The sequence below is a fragment of the Dunckerocampus dactyliophorus genome, chromosome 6, assembly GCF_027744805.1.
Source record: "Dunckerocampus dactyliophorus isolate RoL2022-P2 chromosome 6, RoL_Ddac_1.1, whole genome shotgun sequence".
NCBI classification, from domain to species: Eukaryota; Metazoa; Chordata; class Actinopteri; order Syngnathiformes; family Syngnathidae; genus Dunckerocampus; species Dunckerocampus dactyliophorus.
Genome location: NC_072824.1, coordinates 20,867,735 through 20,888,787, shown reverse-complemented (window position 1 = coordinate 20,888,787; position 21,053 = coordinate 20,867,735). Strand labels below are relative to the sequence as shown.

Below are 21,053 nucleotides of genomic sequence, written 5' to 3'. Positions count from 1 at the left end.
CCACATCGGTCACATTCTATGGCATTTTGTGTATATACAAAAGTTATGAATAGTAAATTTTATTACAAAATCTGTTGAATACATCAGAGGCAGAAAAAGTGACGCATGCGCGTTAACATCGGTGGCAAGGCTGTCAAATCGATTATCGAGCACAGTGGTGTCGAATACGGAGCCTCCCTTCAGCCATTAAAATGACGGATAAACAAAACGCACAGAAAAGGTAATATCATTTAGTGGCAAATTACGTCCTGTTTTAGTTAACGCTCATAATAAACGACGGGTAAATATCCTTGTTGAAGTGTGGCTATGTTAAAAGGGCGAGGTGAGCTAGCTAACCTAGCAATCCTAGGTATCGTTGTCGCCTCTTTTTCGCTAATGTCCTGTTATTTATGATTTTTGCAGTGTTAAAATAGCTGCAGGAGCTGTTGTGTGTGTTGAAAGTGAGATCAGAGGGGATGTCACTATAGGTAAGCGTGGTCTCGTTTACAACAAATTCACTACTATCCATGTATTACTTTTACTGTATATCCAAATCTCCTCGCACAGTATCCAATTGTAGTACTGTTCTCATCACTTAGGCCCAAGAACAGTGGTCCACCCAAAAGCGCGTATCATTGCAGAGGCAGGGCCAATTGTCATCGGAGAAGGCAATTTAATTGAGGAACAAGCTGTCATCATTAACAGGTAACGCTATTTACGTCCATTTTAATGCAAAAACTCCGAAGTTTCTTTTTAAATGTTTCTGAATGAACTACAGTCTTGTTTCTATCTAGTTACCCAGAAAACATCTCACCAGATGCTGAAGTGGAGCCAAAGACAATGACCATTGGCATCAATAATGTATTTGAAGTTGGCTGTCGTATCCTTTTGATGACCTTTACTTCTGTATGTACTGTAAATGTTCCAGTTAACACCTTTATTCAGTGAACTACCGACTCTCTTGTGGTCACTGGGTGCGTGGTCTAAAAAAGGAAATACCCGCAGGGGTCGTGTTTCTTTAATTAGCACCACATGAAAAAAACAGTAATTTACAGCTGTGTCTGTAGACAGCATCCTGATGTAGGTTGTTTTTAAATCAGCTCCATAAGATGGCAGCAACTGCATTTGAAGTATCTTGAGTGGTCAGCCTCCAGCATCTTTATCTACCTCTGCATGTGTTTTCAAATGTTTATGGATGCTTGTGGTGTGAAACTTGCTGTACAATGAAGTCATCACCAGATGAGCAGTGCTTCTTACTATTTGTTCTGTTGTTGCTGTGTTGTGCAATACAGTACCCTTCTTAACCAATGACCAGGAATTGGGAAAATAACTTGATAAAAGTAATTTCTTCAATTACTCTCCCCCAAAATGTATTGAATTAGTAATGCAATTAATCCTTCATGAATGTAATAAGTAACCAGGGAAATTAATTAGGCAGTGTTTTCCTGAGAGTAAGCAACCACAACTGTTGTTGGCTAGCTATTAAGCTTCATGTGTGGTAGTGAACACTGGCGGCTGATGCGACATTGAGATAGTTTATATATATATATATATAAATATATATATATAGATATATATAGATATAGATATATATAGATGTCAGTACATAATAATGCGCAATATTTTACTGTCTAACAGTAACCGTGTTGTAACATTTCAAACAATAATTACATTATTCATTAGTGGAAAACAATAATGGTGCGACTCCCAACACTGTAAATACCATGTGGTCAAAGAGAGCTATATTTTCTTTCCCACTTTCTCATGTACTATAAGGGGGTATTCTGTGAATCGAGTTTAGTGGATTAGGAGGATGTGTTGAGCAGAAAGCCAGACTTGTTCAGTGTGTTCAGCTAAGGTATCTCTCCACCATGGTAACATAGGCTAAGCGCATAGCCTGGTCGGGACCAGGTTATGTCCAGGCTTTCAGCTTAAAATGGGTGATGAAAGTGCCACTGTTTCACTGTTTAACTAATTCGGAGATGGTGAGAACCTACGAGGTTCCCGAGGGGACATGGACATCCTTTTTTTTTTTTTTAAAGAGCATTCCCTGATGATATTATCCATCTATCAGCGAGATACATTTCCAGCGAAGGGAATACGGTAGATATGCTCACGCAAGCACCAAAAATAAAGTGCAATATGAAATATTAATAATTAATGTCAGCAGATGTAAATGTCACAGGAGTCTTTGCGTGAGTACTCAGTCCGTTAGTCTTCTTATATTACAGTATTTGCTGGAGGAATACACACTTTTGGGCATCAATCTACTGCATTAAAACACTTGTTTTATTATAAAAAGGAAACAAATTTAAAAAGTCGCCACAAAACACGTCACACGCAAAACACTGTCATCTAGTGGTCACAACAAAATACAGCAGATGGAAATATTTAATCCCACATTCCAAAGACATGCATGTTAGGTTAATTGAACGTGAGTTTAAATGATTGCCTGTATGTCCCCGCCTGTCTCCAGACATCAGCTGCCCGCGACCGGAATGAGGATAAGCGGCATAGAAAATGAATGGATGTTTATAGTTGAAAGTTGTTGCTCCAATGTGTTTATTTTTTAATTGGGTAAGTATTAATATGTCGAAATGGTGCAGTGTTGAGCGTTGAGAAATTAAAAGACTAGTTGGGTATAGTTTTTATAATAATCAGTGTTCATTTGCGCATTCACACGCTGCATGCGCTGTATTGGCGGCGACAGTGTTGCTTTTAGCAGTCGTAATCTTTTGGGAACTCCTCATAACGCTCCATTATAATTACGCACTCATTTTTGTAAAACACGTTGGCTGACATCGCTGCACTTCTCAGCAGCAGTAGAATAATGACGTCAACACCCCCTTTCATGTGAACGCACACTTAGCACAATGCGGAAAACTGGACTTGATAAGTTGATAAATCACGGCACCAATTACGTTTGTTTGCGGATGTTAGTTTTTTTGTCGAGTTGCATCTTGAGCACAAAGGCTGGGTTTGTGGAGCCATTTTCGCCTTATACCGTAAAAAAAAGTTTGTTTTGAAAATTTTGGAAAGAACATCCTCTGTCCAATTTTCACTTGCTTCCAATGAATGCCTTGGCTATAGTTAAACAGACATTTTTTTCTGTAAAGCATCTGACCAGCGCAAACATAATTTTTCCTGAATTGATTCTCCAGTGTCACAAGCACTTAAAATTGGTGACAACAATGTTATAGAATCAAAAGGTGAGATGAGTATCGAAGAGGATAGATGTAAACAGTCATGTTTTCATTATTGCATATACTGTAACCTGCCCCCTATTGTGTTCTCCAGCTGACGTTGGTAGGAACGTCATCCTCACCAGTGGCTGCATCATCGGGGCCTTCTGTCAGGTCAATACCTGCGAGGTCATACCTGAGAACACAGTCATCTATGGCTCAGGATGTATGAGGAGAGTCCAGACAGAGAGGCCACAGGTACATTGTTGCCCCCCCAAAAATAGTATGCACAAAATTGCAACAACAAAAAAAATGCTTTTTGAGCTGTTTGTCTTTTCTTACAGCCCCAGACCCTTCAGCTTGACTTCCTCATGAAGATTTTGCCCAACTACCATCACTTAAAGAAAACTGTTAAAACCAATCATGCCGCTAGCTAAACTCTGTTGTGTAAAAGTTTCATTTTAAAAGGCAAAATGTTCAAATAGTTTGAGCTGAAAGTGTGTATGTCTATATCTATAGCTATATACACACACACACTTTCATCAGTACTTTTCCTTACTATTTTCTACTAACCACTACAGCTGATCGACTAAGCAGTTCACCTTTTATCCTGCTGTGCTTACTAATATAATCCATTAAATATGCTTAATTTTGCACTGATAATCATGTACAGTGTCATTTCTGGAAGATGAATGCTTGCTTTAAAAATGTGTTTTCATTTTTTCCATGTTTGAATAACTGACAGTAGTCTCAGTGACCAATCAATTTTGCCTTTTATTTTTAGCTAATAGATTATCTGGTTTAAGACTATTTTTTATTTGTTTTTCCCAAGCTGTTACACCTCTCCTGAAGTACTCTTTTAAAACTGCTGTATTACAATATTCAAATTTACAAATGAAAGGAAGTGTAAAGTTTGTCAAGACACCAGACTGACAGTCATTTATTAAAAGCAGGATGACATGCTGCCACAGAATGTAACTTCAACTCTTAACTTAAATGTTGGCATCAAAGGTGATTTATGTGAGATCACATGAGACAACACAAGCCTTCTGCACTTTTTGAAAGTGTAGAAAACTATGTATATTGTACTTTAGGAGCACTGCCCCAAATGCTGTCCTCCATACACGCACACACACATTTGTGCTAAAGTAAATGTAAGAAAAACTATATACACAAAGATTTCTGCTTCTTTCTCTGTGAAGTGGTGACATCCAATTCAATGGTTTCTAACAAGATCTTACATAATTGGCCTCCTGTATTCAAAAGGTCCTTCAGGTGACGTGGATTCCACAGAGTAGTCATTATTTACATGGACCGCGAGAACAGGACAAGAAGCTAATAATATTCCCAGAACTTAATTTCACTTTTTGGCTGGCACACCATCTGTATAGTCCTCCAGCACCCCTGCCAAATGGTTGTTGTGGGTCTTGAAGTGTCTCTTTCTCTGACCAGATTGCTTTTTCCTCTTTTGAACTGGTAACTGCAGGAAATACAAACATAAGTCAGAGCAGGCTTGGCACTGGCGTCCTACAATGAATGTTACTGTTTATTTCTAGTGAAATATGCGAGGCAATAAAATCTTTGGGACTGTTGCAACGGAGGAGGTTGGCTGAATCACACACTTCCATAACCACTGTGGATGTGCATTTGCTAATGTAGAAACTTAATCTAAAGTTTGTGAAAAACAGTTCCTTGAAACTTCAGGTCCTTAACAAACACAAATGCATGGTTGTAGATGACTACATTTTTTTTAAAAGAGCACGTAACGGTAGACAAAGTCACAACTACACTGTACTTGTTCTATCTGGTTTATAAATTACAGTTTAATCAACTCAGACAAATCTGAAACGCATTAAAAAAAAAACTGATCAAGGAGATGAGATTTTTACTATTAAAATGGATTTGAAACAGAAGATACAGACCACTTTCTTTGGTCCCGATTCCTGCATAGAGGAAATGCCTTGCTTTTTCAAGTACTCTTCAATCTTCTCTTCATCCATGGAATCCACAGGAATGCTTCTCCACAATTTCTGAAATTCTACCAATGGACAGTGAAGGATTTGAAGAAGAAAATTAAGATTTGGACTACACTCAGAAAATAATACAGTGGTAGAATTAGCACCATGTTAAAAACAGAGTGCTGTCACTAACACAATTTAACCGTTTTTGTTCTTCTGAATCAATTTGTATTAAGTAATTATATTATATACAGTTATAAGATAGCGCCAGTGACGTGTGGTGAAGTTCATGACTGGTGAGGCACTGACTCTTGGAGTTAAAAAAAAAAAAAAAAAATGTTAATACAGGTTGCTCATTAGGAGGATAACAAGAAAAAGATAACTCACTTTTGTTAAAAATATGTTTTTAAATACTTCTTAGTCTCATTTATTATTTTTGTTATTAACTGAAAAACATTTGTGTTCTTACCTTTTATCAGTATATGAAGTACATGCACCCTATCCTTCTCCAGGAAAAGCTCTGATACTTTATAAAAGTCTTATCATCTTCTGGTGAGCTTGGGTATATAATCCTCCATCTTGGCAGTCAAATTAATTCATTCACTCAGCAGACCATAAAAATATATTGCATTTGACTTGTTGCTTGCTCTCCAGCGGTCTATGAAAGGATGGCAGTGACAAGCACCTTCCAGCGCAAGCTCACCCCACCCCTTAGGATGAAGCGGTACAGCAAGTGCCTCTGCAACATTACATTATTTGCGACATGCTGACAAACAGGCACTCGCAGGCACCAGGATCCAACTTAGTGTTCACTCAGACGGTAGACAGGGCTTGCGTTCTAATCCAAGAAAAGAAGTTTGTGGGAGGTTTCTGCCTTGTATTTGACTGACCAGGAAATGTGCAAATTCATCAATTTTCACTTAAGAAAATGTTTAAATAAAACGATTAGAATCATATAGGAAATACAGTACATTTATAATACAGTTCAATGGACAAATATTAATATATTTATTTTTATCCCCTGCCTCACCTGACTGCACGTCACTGGATACTGAATAGCTCACCTTCATCCATCAGAAACTGGCAGTGTTTATCATTGTAGAACAGGATTTTCTTCTTATCTGGTCTTGTCACAAATGTGATCTGATCCCCCAAGGCCTAAAAAAAAACCCCACCATATAAGATTTTTTTTCCACTGACAAATATGGGAAAGGCATCAATATTTTTTTGCAACAATGACCAATATTTTGGGGATGTTGGATTGGAGTTCGTTACTACCTTGATGGCCTTAGCAGAGTTGGGCAGCCCCTCCTCAACATCGTCAAGCAGCACTCCTCCCAGGCCTAACTGGTCATGTTTGTCCAGCAGCCTCAATAAAGCTTTTTTGTCCTTCAGGTTGTACTTGGGCTTGAAGCCATATGTGCCATCCCGGACCTCAATTTTTGGGTTGTTGACCAATGCCTGCAGTCAAGAGAAAGGGCGTAGTGTCCATGATTAGTAAGGAATAGTAGCTTTAGTATTTGAAGTTGTGGCATGCATTAAAGTCACGCTAAATGGTCAGTATTGTATTGACCCGCATATAAGATGACACTGACTATAAAATAAACCCTTCTTTTTTTCCCCCAGACACATTCTTGGAAAAATTTTATATTATCATCTTACACAATGTAGATGACAAAATGTTTTTTAAGGGTACTGGTATGTGTGAAAGTGACGGGAAGAAAAGCCCTGACTCACTTGGGGAAAGGTTATTTGGTGCCACCTGTTGGTTTGCATGTATAATCTCTAGACCCCAAATAGAAGACAACCATCTTTTTCATACTTTTCTGTGTCCAGCAAAGTTTCCATTCAGGACAACATATTGATCTAACATCGTTTAAAAGGTAATCAACCGATTGAATCAATACTAGGAAATAAAGCATTGGATTTAAGCACGGTGGTTAGTGGTTATAATGTTGGCTAAAAAGTTACTGAATCCATTTAAAGTTACTGAATCGTTTTGGATCATAATGTTCTAAATGAACCAACATAGTCCTTGAATCGTACTGGGAAGCATGAATTGTGATACGAATCCAATAGTTATTCAAAGAAATTGTTACACCCCTAGTCAACACAGTACGTTGGTATAATGTTTGTGCAAACCTCTGTCATGAGCCACTGCTTCTGTTTCATGCCGATGTCAAGAAGTTTGGTCTCATCCAGAATCTCTTCCAGCGTCAGGAAGTGTGTGTCGCCATTCTGATGTCTTGCCTACCAAACAAGGATAAAATAGCACATCGCTGCGAGTGATGAAGTCACGTAGTAGTAATGATAGTCTCGTTCAGAGATCAGCATTACATTGCTAAGTTAAAAAAAAAAATGGTGGTAGTTTTAAGACTATCTGAAGAGCACAAACCAAACAGCCACAGCAGTTTGTGCTTAAACATTTAAAATCCCTGTGCTGAACAACTGACACATAAAATGTACATATTCCACAGCAATCTGTCTGAGTCAGGCTATGGGTGTGCCTGCGGAGCAGCAGCCAATCACCAAGCCGTTTCCATCCACAACAAAAGGCTTGGGCACAAATATTATGCAGAGGACACTTGTGACACGTGGCGTTCATGGTTGTTGAAATTTAGCAAATGGAATTAAATTATTACCCCTCTGATAGTGTCAATTAAAATTGAGCATTTTTATCTTTTTAAAAAGGAAAAATATCTGACAGAGCTCTGTATTGGAGCTCATGACAGTTTTCTTACCTTCATATAAGTTACTATCTTTGCCAAGCAACCAAACTTGTAGCCGGAGCTGGTCTTTACGTTAAAACTACCATTACTGGAGTCTGTGGAAACAATAGAAAAGAAAAATCAGTTGAGACTACTACGTATACTACATGAGAAAGGAAAGGAGAGGAATTGAAGTTGAGTCATAAATATGAAGAAATTAGGAATCTATTTTATTATCTTCAGGTCAGCAATTTGCAAATGGTTTAATGTGATTTGTTATTAGTCTAGCAGAGATGACAATCTGCATCCTATAAAATGAGGGAATGGGCATAATTTTCGATTGATTTGGTTGTTAGGAATTGATTGTTTATGAAGCAGCTGAGGCAAAAATGCATTGCACTACTTGGGAGCAACCAGCAGAAGCGCTGTGATTCAGTCTCAACTGGTTTGCTAACTGAAGAAGGTCAACATGACATCAGAGCATGGGAAGTTGAGCTACATCCATGTCATGGCAGAACTCCTACAGGCAACAATATTCTGCTCAATAAAACACTGGCATGGAAACAGAAGTTCAGACCATTCAGAGAGATCATCCCATCTCATTAAAAAGCAGTACAGCTGCAACCAACGATTATTTTCTTAGTCGATTAATCTGAAGCTTGTTGTTTCGGGTAATGTAGTGGTTCTCAACTGGTTTGACTGCAGTACCCACCATCATTTTTTAACGACAAGCGGTGACTCAAATTGCAGAATTTGTTGTAATCATATCTAACATTTTAAGAAAAGACAGTGCAGTTTGAATTAAGGTAGTGCAAAATAACAGTATTTAATAACAAGCTTAATGAACATTTCATAAGCAATGTTTTTTTTTAGACAAACTCAAAATTATTTGAAGAAAAGTGTCTGTAAGGTTTTTAGTACATGGTATATCTGAAGAGTCTAGTTGCTTGGCTGCTGCTTTTCCATTGTTGTGTATATGTTCCATATGAACTATCCCTTTGGTTTTGGTTTAAAGTGAGAGCCTCCTTTGTTACTTGACCTGTTTACTCCAGTAGTACTATGTGACTAGTACAAAATATGTACTGACACAAACCAAAATTTAATTTGATGCCTGTTTTGGAGTAATACTAATACATGGGAAATTAATTGTCATTAATTAATTAGTTAATTTTGCAAAAACACGATAGACAGCGTAAGCTTTTGAGGATGCATTGAAAGACGCTGTGAATATGAAGTATCACTGGTCACTAGGTGTCAGTAATGTTACTGTAGTGTGTGATGAGACACACACACACACACACACACATACTAAGCAACAGGCTTTTATTGCAGGTTTGAGTTACCCCACGACGGGCACAATAATCTGAACCCCCAATGTCACTTTTTGTCTGTCTGTCAGCTCCCCTCGCGAACACATTTATAGTGACACACACGACACGAGTCTTATGTCTTAAATGGCTTATTTATTTACTCTTATTATATCTACTATAAAGTGCCTATAGGGGTGTTATTTCATGTCTAAAAGGGCTCTAATGATGTCAAAAACCGTATTTAGAAGGTCGTAAACAGGTTTTCTATGCAATAACTATGAAAATATTTGATTTATAAATAAGCAATCCTACGTTGCGGCAATTCACTTATTACGGTCGAGTCGGGAACCAATGAACCGCAATAAATGAGGAATTACTGTATTTAAAACTAACAATTAACAAATTATTAATTTTCCCTCTTGTGATAGGAATTTTGTCAAATGCCCATCTTTAATAAAAAAAATTAAATGTACGCTCTTTCAAGTAATTTAAAGAAAGTATCCTAAAAATTTCATGCAAAAGAAAGTGCAGTGTTCTCGGTTGGTCCCATTAATTGCTGAGAGTACTAGGAGGCCGCTCAGTCTCTGGAAACTGCAGAGGCGGTCCAAGCAGAGCCAAGAGACACTCTGGTTGCTGAATGATTCAAGCAGTGGGCGGGAGCCACTATGACTCTGAGCTGCTTGGAGGGCGGCAGCCACTGGAATAGTGACAGGTCGAGTAACAAATGGATTTGAGGCAGGGCAGAAGGAAAAGAGCCAATAACATGAGGCACTGCAAGGAGTGGCGGGCCGGTGGTGCATGGGAGCGCTGAGGAGGAGTGAATGTAGAGGGAGGGAGGCAGTAGAGGAGAGGAGATAGGTGGGGCAGCAAAAGGAGGAGAGAGCATTTGTTGACTAGCATCCTCTGAAGACTGAGCTGGACAAGCAGGTGGGTTTCAATTTCTATCTTTTTTTTTGACATGGAGAATGTGAGGCATGCATTTGGACTCCTGGCTGTTCTCAGTCTCACTGTGTGACTGCTGTCGCATTCATATTCATTCCAGCAACAATATTCCACATTATCTAGCATAGATGGATGCGGGATGTCATAACTACGCTTAGAAGCTCTAGTTAACTTATGACATTTAGGGCAAGACGGAACATGAACGCTGTAAAATAAACATGAATCTGTCTTCTGCTTCCTATAGAATAGCATGAATGTGCACTTGTGTGTTTGTGCCGGTGGAAACTGAAGCTCTCATTGACAAATCAATGAGGGAGTGACAGCTGTGCTAATGGGAGAGCATTAGGTTGTATTTAGTGTATGGGTGGGAGACGGACTGCACCTTTGGGAGGACTGGAAGGGAGCTTATTTAAGGCTGTAGAATCAGAAAAGGCAGTAGTTAGGTACTGTAGTACAGTGTTCCTTCATTTATTGCAGGGGATAGGTGCCCAAAATAGCCCACAATAAGTGAAATCCGTGAAGAAGCCAAGCTTTTACAATTATTATATATATTTTAAGGCTGTAAAACCCCTCACCATACACCTTACTCAGACAGGCATTAACATTTTCTCACATTTCTTGTTTAATCACTCTCAAAAGAGTTTGTTAGAATTTTAATGATCAACCTACGAAGCTGGACACAATAAATTATTAAAAGACTCATGTGTATTTGACTCCTCTGACCGTGCCTCTATCGTCCGGGCGCCGTTCCGCTGTAATGTAGCGTTTTTGTATCTTTGTTAAAACATACTGCTCCTGTCGTCGTATTTTCCTCCTCCAGAAGTCAAATTTTTTGTGCGATGGTTAGCATCCTCCTCAGCCTTTTGTGCGCGACCGCACGTGCTGTTGACGGTGCAGAACGTGGTGGGGGTGGGGATAAAACTTGCAAACATACAGCACTTCAGAGTCACACTGCTAGCGATCGAACATTTATGTGAATTTGTCAAGCCGAACGCATTCTGTACTGCACAGGAAGGCACGGAGGAGATTGATTGACAATGGTCTACAGTTCTTTAGCCAATCAGGACACAGAACACAATGCTTGGGTTTTCCCTTAGCCAATCAGGATGCAGAACACAATTCACGTTCATACGCTGTAAAAAAAAAAAAAAAAAAAAAAAAAAAAAGTGAAAGGTGAACCGCAATGTAGCAAGGAAACACTGTATTTTATTGATTGTCATGGCACTGAGCTGAAGTGAAGATGATATTGGACTTAAGGAAGAGGAAATTGTCAGTGTGCACGACAACAAACAGATGCAGAGCTTCCCATACGGTCATGTATGTGACGAGCTGCTGCAAATAATTGACTGCTACAAATATCTTTATTTTGGTAAGATTTGGCGCCATCTACATCACATTCACATTATAGTGATCAGTATGAACTGAATGGCATGTAGTTAGTTACAACTCTGTCCAGCAGATGGAACCGTAACTCACATAGCAGAAGCACTTCAGCTGCAGCCAACAACTACACACAGTGAGTAAAAACAAAGGACGCCGGTCATCAAACAAAATGGCAGTCTTACTCACGGTATAAACCAAAAAATAAAACAGCACAACACGTAACAATTGAGTCCAAAATGAAATACCACTCTATGTGGGTAACAACAACTAGCGCCAACACAAACTTGTGACTTTAACTGTTATTTACATAGTGCCCGCAAGGAATGCTGGGTACTCCGGCAGTTACAAATGAGATGGACAATGACGTGTACATTATCTTTAAAATCAGCACACTTGCATGGAGTCATGGAAACAATATGAATTTATTTATTTATTTATTATTCACACGTGTGTTTGAGGGCGCACGCATGCATGTCCAATGCTGCACAAAAATAAATATTTTGTATTTGTGGGTTCAATCAGATGCAAAGGTGTATTCCACAACAGTGCAAGTATTCCCTTATCTTTGAAAAACTACAATACACATTATACTAAATACAATGGAACCTCAATTAGAGTTTGCCCCGGTTAGCATGTTTTTCAGTTAATGTCAAAAATTTATGCCACAATTTTGCCTTAGTTTGCACGCATTCTCCGGTTAGCGTACAATATGGCACACATCTTGTCGTGTTATTAATACAGAGTCCTAGTGACAGAGTCCATCTGTATTCTTCCTTTTTTTTTTTTTTTAAAATCACAAAACATCCGTCCTTGTTAGCGTCCTATCAGCTGGATGCTAACAACTGGAACCGGAAGTCAGCTCCATTACGTCGCTTGTCTTAGATGTCATCAGTGGGTGACAAAAATGTTAAACATGTTTTTATAGTTTTACATGCATAAAGCATTTTTGAATGCATATAAATGACGAATGAAATGGCTAAATGAACATTTAAGGCTACCATTGCTTTCATTCATTGTTCCGAAAGACACAATGCGGAGAAAGACATGTTCATGTCTCACACAAGGATTGTGAATGATGGGCAAAATTCCCCAAAAAAGTGCAGTTTCCTTTAAAGGTTCATGTCCCACTTATCCCTTTCATTCATTATATGTATGTATATGCATTTCAAATTGCTTTCTGCATGTAAAACTATAATTGTAAAACTATAAAAAAAAAAAAAAAAGTTCTGTGTTAACATTTTGGGCTGTCTGGAAAAAATTAATTGGATTTACATAATTTCTTATGGGAAAAATGTATTCCGTTAGCGTCCGTTTCGGTTAGAGTCAAACCTTCTGGAATGAATAAATGACATTAACCAAGGTTCCAGTGCATGTTGGATATGTGTTTCTCATATTTTGTCCTTCTCATATACCTGAATAATGTTGAAAATATGATACAGTGCAATATGAGTCAGTGAGTTTTACAATCCTTCTTGTGTGAAATGTATAATAGTGTCAATGTGTGGGATCTCTACAATCTCTAAGAGTTTTCAGTCATACAAAACACATGTAAAACGTGTTTCAAGGAGAAAGCCACGACGCCTGTTCTCTTTTCAAGTCTTGCTTGTGTAATCTGGGTCAGTTGGTTTGGCTCCACTATGCAACTTAAAAATGTCGGAGCGTGTCACACTTATGTCTGTCTGGTTGTCCATGTGTGTCTGTCTGTGCGTGTGTTGAGGCTTACTGAAGATTTTGTGGTAAGTGTCTTTTGACCAACATGGGAATACAAACAACAGGACAGTTTTCTTTTTGTGACAGTTTTACTCTATCCTTTTGCTTTACGTACATATTGCCCAGAAGACGGGCATAATTGATTAACTGTACATTAGGAATTCTGTCAAAGTGTGGAATTGTTGGTTGATTGAGATTATCTTAAAGCGTCAGTCTCAACTACCTGTATATTATGGTCTGAAGAACAATTTGTTTCATTGTGTTGAACTTGCAAATGATTATTTGGAAAAACAATACATGGGATTTTTGACATCTAAAATGAACATAAAAAAGAGCTTGTTGTCTAAATAGGCTGTGGTAAAAATTACAAGAAAATTTAACAAAGATTACAAGTTGAGAGAAAATTTTGATCTGGTAACAGTGAGAACTAAAACTGTGAGGTAGAACTACAGATCCGAATATCCAACGTGAAACTAACTTCACCACGGTACACAGCCGACATGTCTGTATGGTGGTGTTGTGTTTTCTTCTTCTTGCGGGTGGCAAGAGTCAAGTGGCAACCAGCTCTAAGGCGCATTACTGCATCTACCATGCTGGAGTGTGGCTCAGATTTACGAACGTTATACGCTAACCGGATCGGCCCGATCTCGTGGCGTAAGCCAATATTATCAGATCTTCAAAATACAGTGGATCGGCGTCCAATCCTGAAGGTCGGATCGGGACATCCCTACTTCAAAGCATGTGTTCATTGGAGCTAAATTGAAACTAGTCTTTGATGCTGATATGCTCAGCAACAACCAACAGGCTGGTGTTGATAAACATTGCATTTTGATGGTGAATAAATTCAGTACAGAACCTAAAGCTCTGCTGTGTTTCCACTTTAACAATCTTCCTGTTTATGTTATTTCCAACCAGAAATCATGGCCAACATCACAGCAGTGACAGACACAAATAATCTGTCCTGGCACCCAGAGGCTAACCCTCTCTCCCAAGTCTCCCTGCATGTGCAGGAGGTCTACCCCTTCCAGGACGGCTGGAACGTGGCCTGCTTTCTTATCCTACTGCTCTTCATCCTCACTGTGTTGTCTTTAGCGGCCATGGCCATCCTCTATGAGCTCTTGGACTGCGGCTGCTGCGCCAAAGGAAAAATACACCAAGAACTCCAGGAGGAGGGGCCAGGCAACTGCAGCAAACTGATGACCAGCATTTACAAGGAGCCAGAATGTCACTCAGAAGTGTTATAGAAACATGGCAAGACAAAAACTCCACTGACATGGAGAAATTTGTCTAAATTACAGTAGTTAATTATTTTTTTGCACATTCACAACCACTGAACACAAAAAGCCTCATCATGAAATTCTTATTTTACACAAAGCATTAATATTATAGTAACAAGTATAGTTAAAAGTTCTTCTGATGATGATACTGTGGCCTGTACACCATAATTGTCAAAGCTGTCAAAATGATTATGAGGATTGAATGTGAATTTTGTCTTTGATATGACATTGCATGGACAAATAGTGTTGCAAATAGTGTGTCAAAAATAGACATTTTTTCACCATTCGCCGGTGGTCCAGAATATGGAAAAGAAGAACAGGAAAAGCGGGGATCTACTGTAGTGCAAACATCTGTCAGTTTAAAAGTGGCGCATGAGTAAACAGAATTTGGAAATTATTATAAGGTGCTGCAGATATTATCTCAGCTCATTTTATTTATCTGTTTTGATCATCAGGTGATTGTATGCAGACTGCTGGTGTCAACAATTCATAAAATGGTTTGTACAAATAAACAAATAATTATCAGAACCTCAATAGTATTTCAGTTTGGGGGGACTTCACAATGTGAGCAAATTTAGTGCATTCTCTCGGCTGAAAATCTATATCTCTTATAGAGAATTTAATCTGGGAATGTTAGCGAATCAGAGCGATCTCAAAGTAGCCACTCCTGTCGTACTGCTGCCCAAATTATTCTTGCTCCCATATGCACCGGGTTCTCAATAAATGGTGACGCTATCTCTGAATGAGTTACACAGTGAGACAGCGGCGCTTTCACAGACGATTTAAGCTGAAAGTATTGAAATAACCTGGTCGGGAACAAGTTATAAGTTTAGTCTAAGTTACGTGGTGATCCACCTTCGTTGAACAGGCAAGCCTGGCTTTACACTCCACACGCCTCGCTAACCCACTAAACTCGCTTACACAACCTTGATCTACAGTACTTGAGACACATGAGATGTTTTCTGAAGGAGTTTAAATAGCGTCACTGTTTGTTAGATGCCTAAAAAAAATACAGGTTACAGTTTTGTTGCACTAAAACAGCAGCATTTTTCCACTATTGGTTTACAACCTGTTTAAGTTATACTGCAAAATGTAAACTACAAATTCTTTTGTTTCTGTGTCAGCCTGTTGCCATATTGAGGTATTATCATCGTGAACCATGTATTGCTAATCGTATCGTATCGTATCATGAGGTACCCTGAAATTCCCAGCGCTAGTCAAGCTAGTTGTTGGCTAGAACTTGTTCCAAATACAGAGCCTATCCTTAATTATGGTATTGTAGATCCTTATTTACAATGTGTTCGTGGTCAACTCAAGGGCCGAGTGTACTTCATCGCAGGTCGTGGTGAGTCTGTTGATGAACTCAAGCACTGCTGTCATCATCATTCGAGCATGAATAAGTACATCACTCCCCTCCCTCTCACGACCCCCCATCAGGGCGGTTTCCCCACTATTTGAGAAGCACTGACATACAGTGGTATGAAAAAGTATTTGAATCTTTTGGAATTTCTCACATTTCTGCATAAAATCACCATCAAATGTGATCTGATCTTTGTTAAAATCACACAGATGAAAAAACAGTGTCTGCTTTAACTAAAACCACCCAAACATTTATAGGTTTTCACATTTTAATGAGGATAGCATGCAAACAATGACAGAAGGGAAAGGAATAAGTAACTGAACCCTCACATTTAATATTTTGTGGCCCCTCCTTTGGCAGCAATAACTTCAACCAGACGCCTCATGTAGCTGCAGATCAGTCTGGCACATCGATCAGGACTAATCTTGGCCCATTCTTCTCTACAAAACTGCTGTAGTTCAGTCAGATTCCTGGGATGTTTGGCATGAATCGCTGTCTTGAGGTCATGCCACAGAATCTCAATGGGGTTCGAATCTGGACTTTGACTTGGCCACTCCAGAACGTGTATTTTGTTCTTCTGAAACCATTCTGAAGTTGATTTACTTCTGTGTTTTGGATCATTGTCTTGTTGCAGCATCAATCCTCTTTTTAGCTTCAACTGTCTGACAGACGGCCTCAGGTTTTCCTGCAAGACATCCTGATAAACTTTTGAATTCATTTTTCCATGAATGATTGCAAGTTGTCCAGGCCCTGAGGTAGCAAAACAGCCCCAAACCATGATGCACCCTCCACCATGCTTCACGGTGGGGATGAGGTGTTGATGTTGGTGAACTGTTCCATTTTTCCTCCACACATGACGTTGTGTGTTCCTCCCACACAATTCAATTTTGGTTTCATCAGTCCACAAAATATTTTGCCAAAACTTCTGTGGAGTGTCCAAGTGCCTTTTTGCGAACATTAAACGAGCAACAATGTTTTTTTTAGACAGCAGTGGCTTCCTCCGTGGAGTCCTCCCATGAACACCATTCTTGGCCATTGTTTTACATATACGTAGTTGATGTGTGCACAGAGATATTGGACTGTGCCAGTGATTTCTGTTAGTCTTTAGCAGACACTCTAGGGTTCTTTTTTACCTCTCTGAGTATTCTGCGCTGAACTTTTGGCGTCATCTTTGGTGGACGGCGACTCCTTGGACCATTTGTAGACAACTTCTCTGACTGTCGATTGATGAACATCCAGACTTTTAGAGATGGTTTTGTATCCTTTCCCAGCTTTATACAAATCAACAATTCTTGATGGCAGGTATTCAGACAGCTCTTTTGAGTGAGCCATGGTGCACATCAGACAATGCTTCTCATCAAGACAATTCTTACCAATTCTGTGTGTTTTATAGTGGGCAGGACAGCTTTAAACCACTCATCAGTGATTGGGCACACACCTGACTTGAATTGTTTGGTAAAAATTGGTTTCAATTGCTCTTTAAGTCTCCTTAGGCAGAGGATTCAGTTACTTATTCCTCCCCCTTCTGTCATTGTTTGCACGCTATCCTCATTAAAATATGAAAACCTATAAATGTTTGGGTGGTTTTAGTTAAAGCAGACACTGTTTTTTCATCTGTGAAAAGATCAGATCACATTTGATGGTGATTTTATGCAGAAATGTGAGAAATTCCAAAAGGTTCAGATACTTTTTCATACTAATGTAACTGAATAGGTTAGCAGGCTTGAAAAATATGTATTTATTTTTGTAAAGCTGCTGACCTTCCACTGAAGTCCTGAGGCCCATATTACACTTTGAAAACCCCCGGATAAATATATCACTATGCCAATCCCTGGAAAATATATTTTTTTTTGTTCCAGTGTTCCGCTCAGAGTGTTACCACTGAAACTGTTGTCACTGAAGTTTTTGGTGAGACCTTGTAAGTGGTGTAAAGAGTGTAATAGTTTAACACACATTTCTAAACAAGAGGTAATGTGTGATTCTGCACTTATTTGGTGTCACGTTGAGCACAGAGTATTCTTTCCTATGCCGTACGGCAAAAATGTCTAATAAAATGTCAGTGAATTACATATGTGTTTAATGTGTGTCTTTGCCCGAGTTATGATCTTATAGAAAGAAAAAGAATTTGAAGTGTGTACGTAAGGATGTAATATTTAAAACAACTGTTTGCAAGCAGTACATTAACAGACACCAGTTAATTGTGCTCCATTGGAGCAGGTTATTTCTTCACTCACCAGCACTTTGTTTGGACCCAGATGAGCCCTCCTTGTCTAATTTGGGCTTCTTCTTCTTGTGTGATCCAGATTCTGATGCAGCAGGTCTTTTCTCTACAGCTGGTGTGGACAAAGCTTTCTTTTTGAAGAGCTCCCTCTCCCTCAGTAGTGCAGGATCCATTCTGGCTGGCTGTCCAAATATCTGAACAGAACAAAGTGCAATGCATTCATTGTCATTAAGTTTAAAATGTTGCCTTCAGTGCAGATGAAAATGATTTAATCCCATTACGTACAATTAACTTTTTAGTGATGTTCTAACAGTAATACTGTATGTCATGTGGGGATGGGTACCTTTCACATTTGAACCAATACGGTACAGACACCCGGTACCTGGGAAACGGTTCCAATTTTTGGTACTTCTGTGTTAGTTTATTTGGTCATAAATGTTAATTCTTCTTCTTCACTTGTGAATTGTTTTTGGAATGTGGGCGGAAGCTAGAGTACCCCGAGAAAACCCACACGCCCAAGGGGAGAACATGCAAACTCCACACAGAGATGTCCAATGGAGATTTCAACCCAGATCAGCCAGACCTCCTGACTGCGTGGCCAACATGCTAACCACTAGGCACCGTGTAGGCCTAATATACCAATAAAAAGTGAGTCTACTGACATGGTAACTGACTAATTTAATATTTAGAACATCAACTATCAGCATTGTCCTAATTTCCGTATGAATGTACTACTTGATTTGTCATGAGGGTGAACGTCTAGGGCAGGAGTCACCAACGTGGTGCCCGCGGGCACCAGGTAGCCCCCCACGACCACATGAGGTGCCCGCAAGGCTGCTTTTCATTCAGGTTTTCAGTTAATAATGAAAGAACAGTAGAAAGAAATGCATTCTGAAATACAAAGTGTGAGTTGTGGACACCAGCATTTTGTTAATGTTCTGGTAAAACAAGCATATTTGCTTTGTTTGGGTTTAAAATAAGCTCTGAAAATAAATGTTACAAAAATGAGTAGCTCTTGGCCATTTTCATTTTGTAAAAGTAGCTCTCACAAGGAAAAACGTTGGTGACCCCTGGTATAGGGCAATCTTAATTTCATCATTTTGAAAAAAAGATGCACACACTTTATGAATCTTAGCAAGGCTTATTGGCATCTCATTGCCAATTTCCATATTATGGGTCCTTAATAGGTCTTAAACCTGCCATCCCCGGATACTCAAGCCTTGTATTTATTTTCTTCTAAACAGGAGGTAGTGTTGTGCAAATACAATACTGCATATTGACAAATATTCATAGCATAAGTGACAATATCCATAGCACACTGAATACCAACACATCATAATTCATACAATGAATTTGTTTATAATTTAAAGATAAAGAAAAGTTATTAACTCTTCATTGAGTTCATTCTCAGTATTCACCCATTATCAGCTATGTTCTGTTATGTCTACTTCATACATATATGATTGTCATATGAAGTGGTTAAGGTGACAAGAAATTTGATTATTTTACCACATTATTACATTACCTTACCATTTTCCTACGTATTCAACCAGAAGAGAGTGCATTTGCAATACAGGAAATGTATTGCAATTGATGTAAAAACGGACGGGGGTAGATTAAATAAGATTTGCTTCCTCCTGCTCCTTTTGGACATGCGTAACCGTGAAATGTAATATGTGATGTATTCCAAAGTAACTTGTATGCATTACCATTGCTATAACCATAACGTGTTAACACTCGAGCTCCGAACAGTAGGATTTAAAGAAAAAAGCATCAACTAAACAGCATGAGTGTCTTTTGAGTAGAAAACAATACAGCCCGCAACAATCTTTGCTAAAAGGTGACATAAAGCACTCCGAGTGCTAGCAGAAGTTTAGTAACATTTTTAGCTCATTTAAAGCTAGCTGCTTCGGTGGGCTTAGTTGGTGTGCTCATAATGCGCCTAACCTGAATTTTTGCCGTTGGTTTCATATATCATGAGTGGACATAAGCATGGATGGCAATGCTAGTAAAGAAATGATCATTAGCTTATCAGTCATTACTGCATCATGCTAAACCTATCGTTAGCAAACTCATCTTACCAAACACAACCGCTCCTCTTCTCGGCTCAGTCCGGGGGGACGACCGGTATTGTCGTCTCTTTAAACCCCAAAATAACAAGTTGCTGCAACGCCGTTCTTCCCGCTTGTATATTTTAGTATTTACTAAAAAACTTTAGAAATGTACATTAACTGTTTGTTCTGGCTGTGCTTCCGTCAGTTGGTCCACTTCTTCTTCTGGTGTTGCTAAAACGTGACTGGTTAATAATGTTTATTTGTATTAGCGCCAACTCATGGATATAATTGTGCATTGCAACTATTTATGTTTTGTGTTCTGGAGACGCATGTCTGGCTTTTTTGCTTTGGTTAAGAAACCTATTTTGTTCAGCTAATGAATCTCTACAATTTACACACTATGATATTCATAGTATATTTATCATTCAATTTAAATCACGTGAAAACATCCATCCATCTCATCCATCAGTTTTTTCTACTACTTGTCATCATTAGTATCAGTGGTCCCCAACCCCCGGGCCGCGGCCCGGTACCGGGTCATTTGGTACCGGGCCGTACAGAAAGAAAAAATAACTTCCATTATTTTTTTTTTGATGTTTTATTTTGAAAAGTGGTCGGATTCTCTGTTACATCCGTCTCACTTGACGTGTCCATTGTGCGTGTGCTAACTTTCTCTCGCAAACAGATAGACTACTACTGTATTTTTACCATTTTTCTTTCACCTCATATTTGGTGTCAAATGCTGATACTATGTGGGAATGCATAAAGGTAAGTTTTGATGACTTATTGAGTGCTAATGTGCACATTTGTCTGAAGTTAATTCATGCTAGCAACTGCCTTTTACCACACACGTCAAACAGCGATGTAATAATCTCTCTGGAAAAACTTGGCTGGAACTTGAACTGGTGGATGGTGGGTCAGCATTCATTTTGTGCTTTTAATTTGATGTTATTCATGTCTTAGTTTTAC

General features: G+C 38.9%; 3 protein-coding genes across 5 annotated transcripts; 2 read left to right on the top strand and 1 right to left on the bottom strand.

Annotated features, from left to right (window-relative positions):
- Nucleotides 1-116: 116 nt before the first annotated feature.
- Nucleotides 117-5,055, top strand: dctn6 (dynactin subunit 6). The gene is made up of 7 exons (XM_054778543.1): nt 117-220; nt 403-467; nt 579-684; nt 774-859; nt 3,141-3,188; nt 3,277-3,419; nt 3,506-5,055. Exons 1-7 carry the CDS (start codon nt 192-194, stop codon nt 3,596-3,598), a joined length of 570 nt encoding a protein of 189 aa, XP_054634518.1. The 5' UTR covers nt 117-191; the 3' UTR covers nt 3,599-5,055.
- Nucleotides 4,074-20,310, bottom strand: gtf2e2 (general transcription factor IIE, polypeptide 2, beta). The gene is made up of 8 exons (XM_054778542.1): nt 20,112-20,310; nt 18,044-18,224; nt 7,861-7,943; nt 7,262-7,369; nt 6,398-6,580; nt 6,184-6,277; nt 5,084-5,199; nt 4,074-4,641 (listed from the first exon to the last, which is right to left on the bottom strand). The coding sequence occupies exons 2-8, from the start codon at nt 18,201-18,203 to the stop codon at nt 4,522-4,524; spliced, it is 864 nt and encodes a 287-aa protein (XP_054634517.1). The 5' UTR covers nt 18,204-18,224; nt 20,112-20,310; the 3' UTR covers nt 4,074-4,521.
- On the top strand, nt 9,749-17,876 carry smim18 (small integral membrane protein 18). Of its 3 annotated transcripts, XM_054778547.1 has the most exons (3): nt 9,749-10,064; nt 11,539-11,595; nt 14,088-17,876. In XM_054778547.1, the coding sequence occupies exon 3, from the start codon at nt 14,093-14,095 to the stop codon at nt 14,414-14,416; it is 324 nt and encodes a 107-aa protein (XP_054634522.1). In that variant the 5' UTR covers nt 9,749-10,064; nt 11,539-11,595; nt 14,088-14,092; the 3' UTR covers nt 14,417-17,876. The 3 variants fall into 3 exon arrangements, with proteins under 3 accessions (XP_054634522.1, XP_054634521.1, XP_054634520.1); XM_054778546.1 differs by having other exon boundaries at nt 9,752-10,064; nt 11,539-17,876; XM_054778545.1 differs by lacking the exon at nt 11,539-11,595 and having other exon boundaries at nt 9,766-10,064.
- Nucleotides 20,311-21,053: the final 743 nt, after the last annotated feature.

What these genes read in the sequence shown, in the direction of transcription:
- smim18 (XM_054778547.1), top strand. Translation starts at nt 14,093, where the DNA reads ATGGCCAACATCACAGCAGTGACAGACACAAATAATCTGTCCTGGCAC.
- gtf2e2 (XM_054778542.1), bottom strand. Translation starts at nt 18,203, where the DNA reads ATGGATCCTGCACTACTGAGGGAGAGGGAGCTCTTCAAAAAGAAAGCT. An exon ending in AGATAGTAACTTATATGAAG is followed by an intron (nt 7,370 to 7,860) that starts GTAAGAAAACTG and finishes CTTGTTTGGTAG; the next exon opens with GCAAGACATCAGAATGGCGA. An exon ending in AATCGGGACCAAAGAAAGTG is followed by an intron (nt 4,642 to 5,083) that starts GTCTGTATCTTC and finishes TATTTCCTGCAG; the next exon opens with TTACCAGTTCAAAAGAGGAA.
- dctn6 (XM_054778543.1), top strand. Translation starts at nt 192, where the DNA reads ATGACGGATAAACAAAACGCACAGAAAAG. An exon ending in CAATGTTATAGAATCAAAAG is followed by an intron (nt 3,189 to 3,276) that starts GTGAGATGAGTA and finishes TGTGTTCTCCAG; the next exon opens with CTGACGTTGGTAGGAACGTC. An exon ending in TCCAGACAGAGAGGCCACAG is followed by an intron (nt 3,420 to 3,505) that starts GTACATTGTTGC and finishes CTTTTCTTACAG; the next exon opens with CCCCAGACCCTTCAGCTTGA.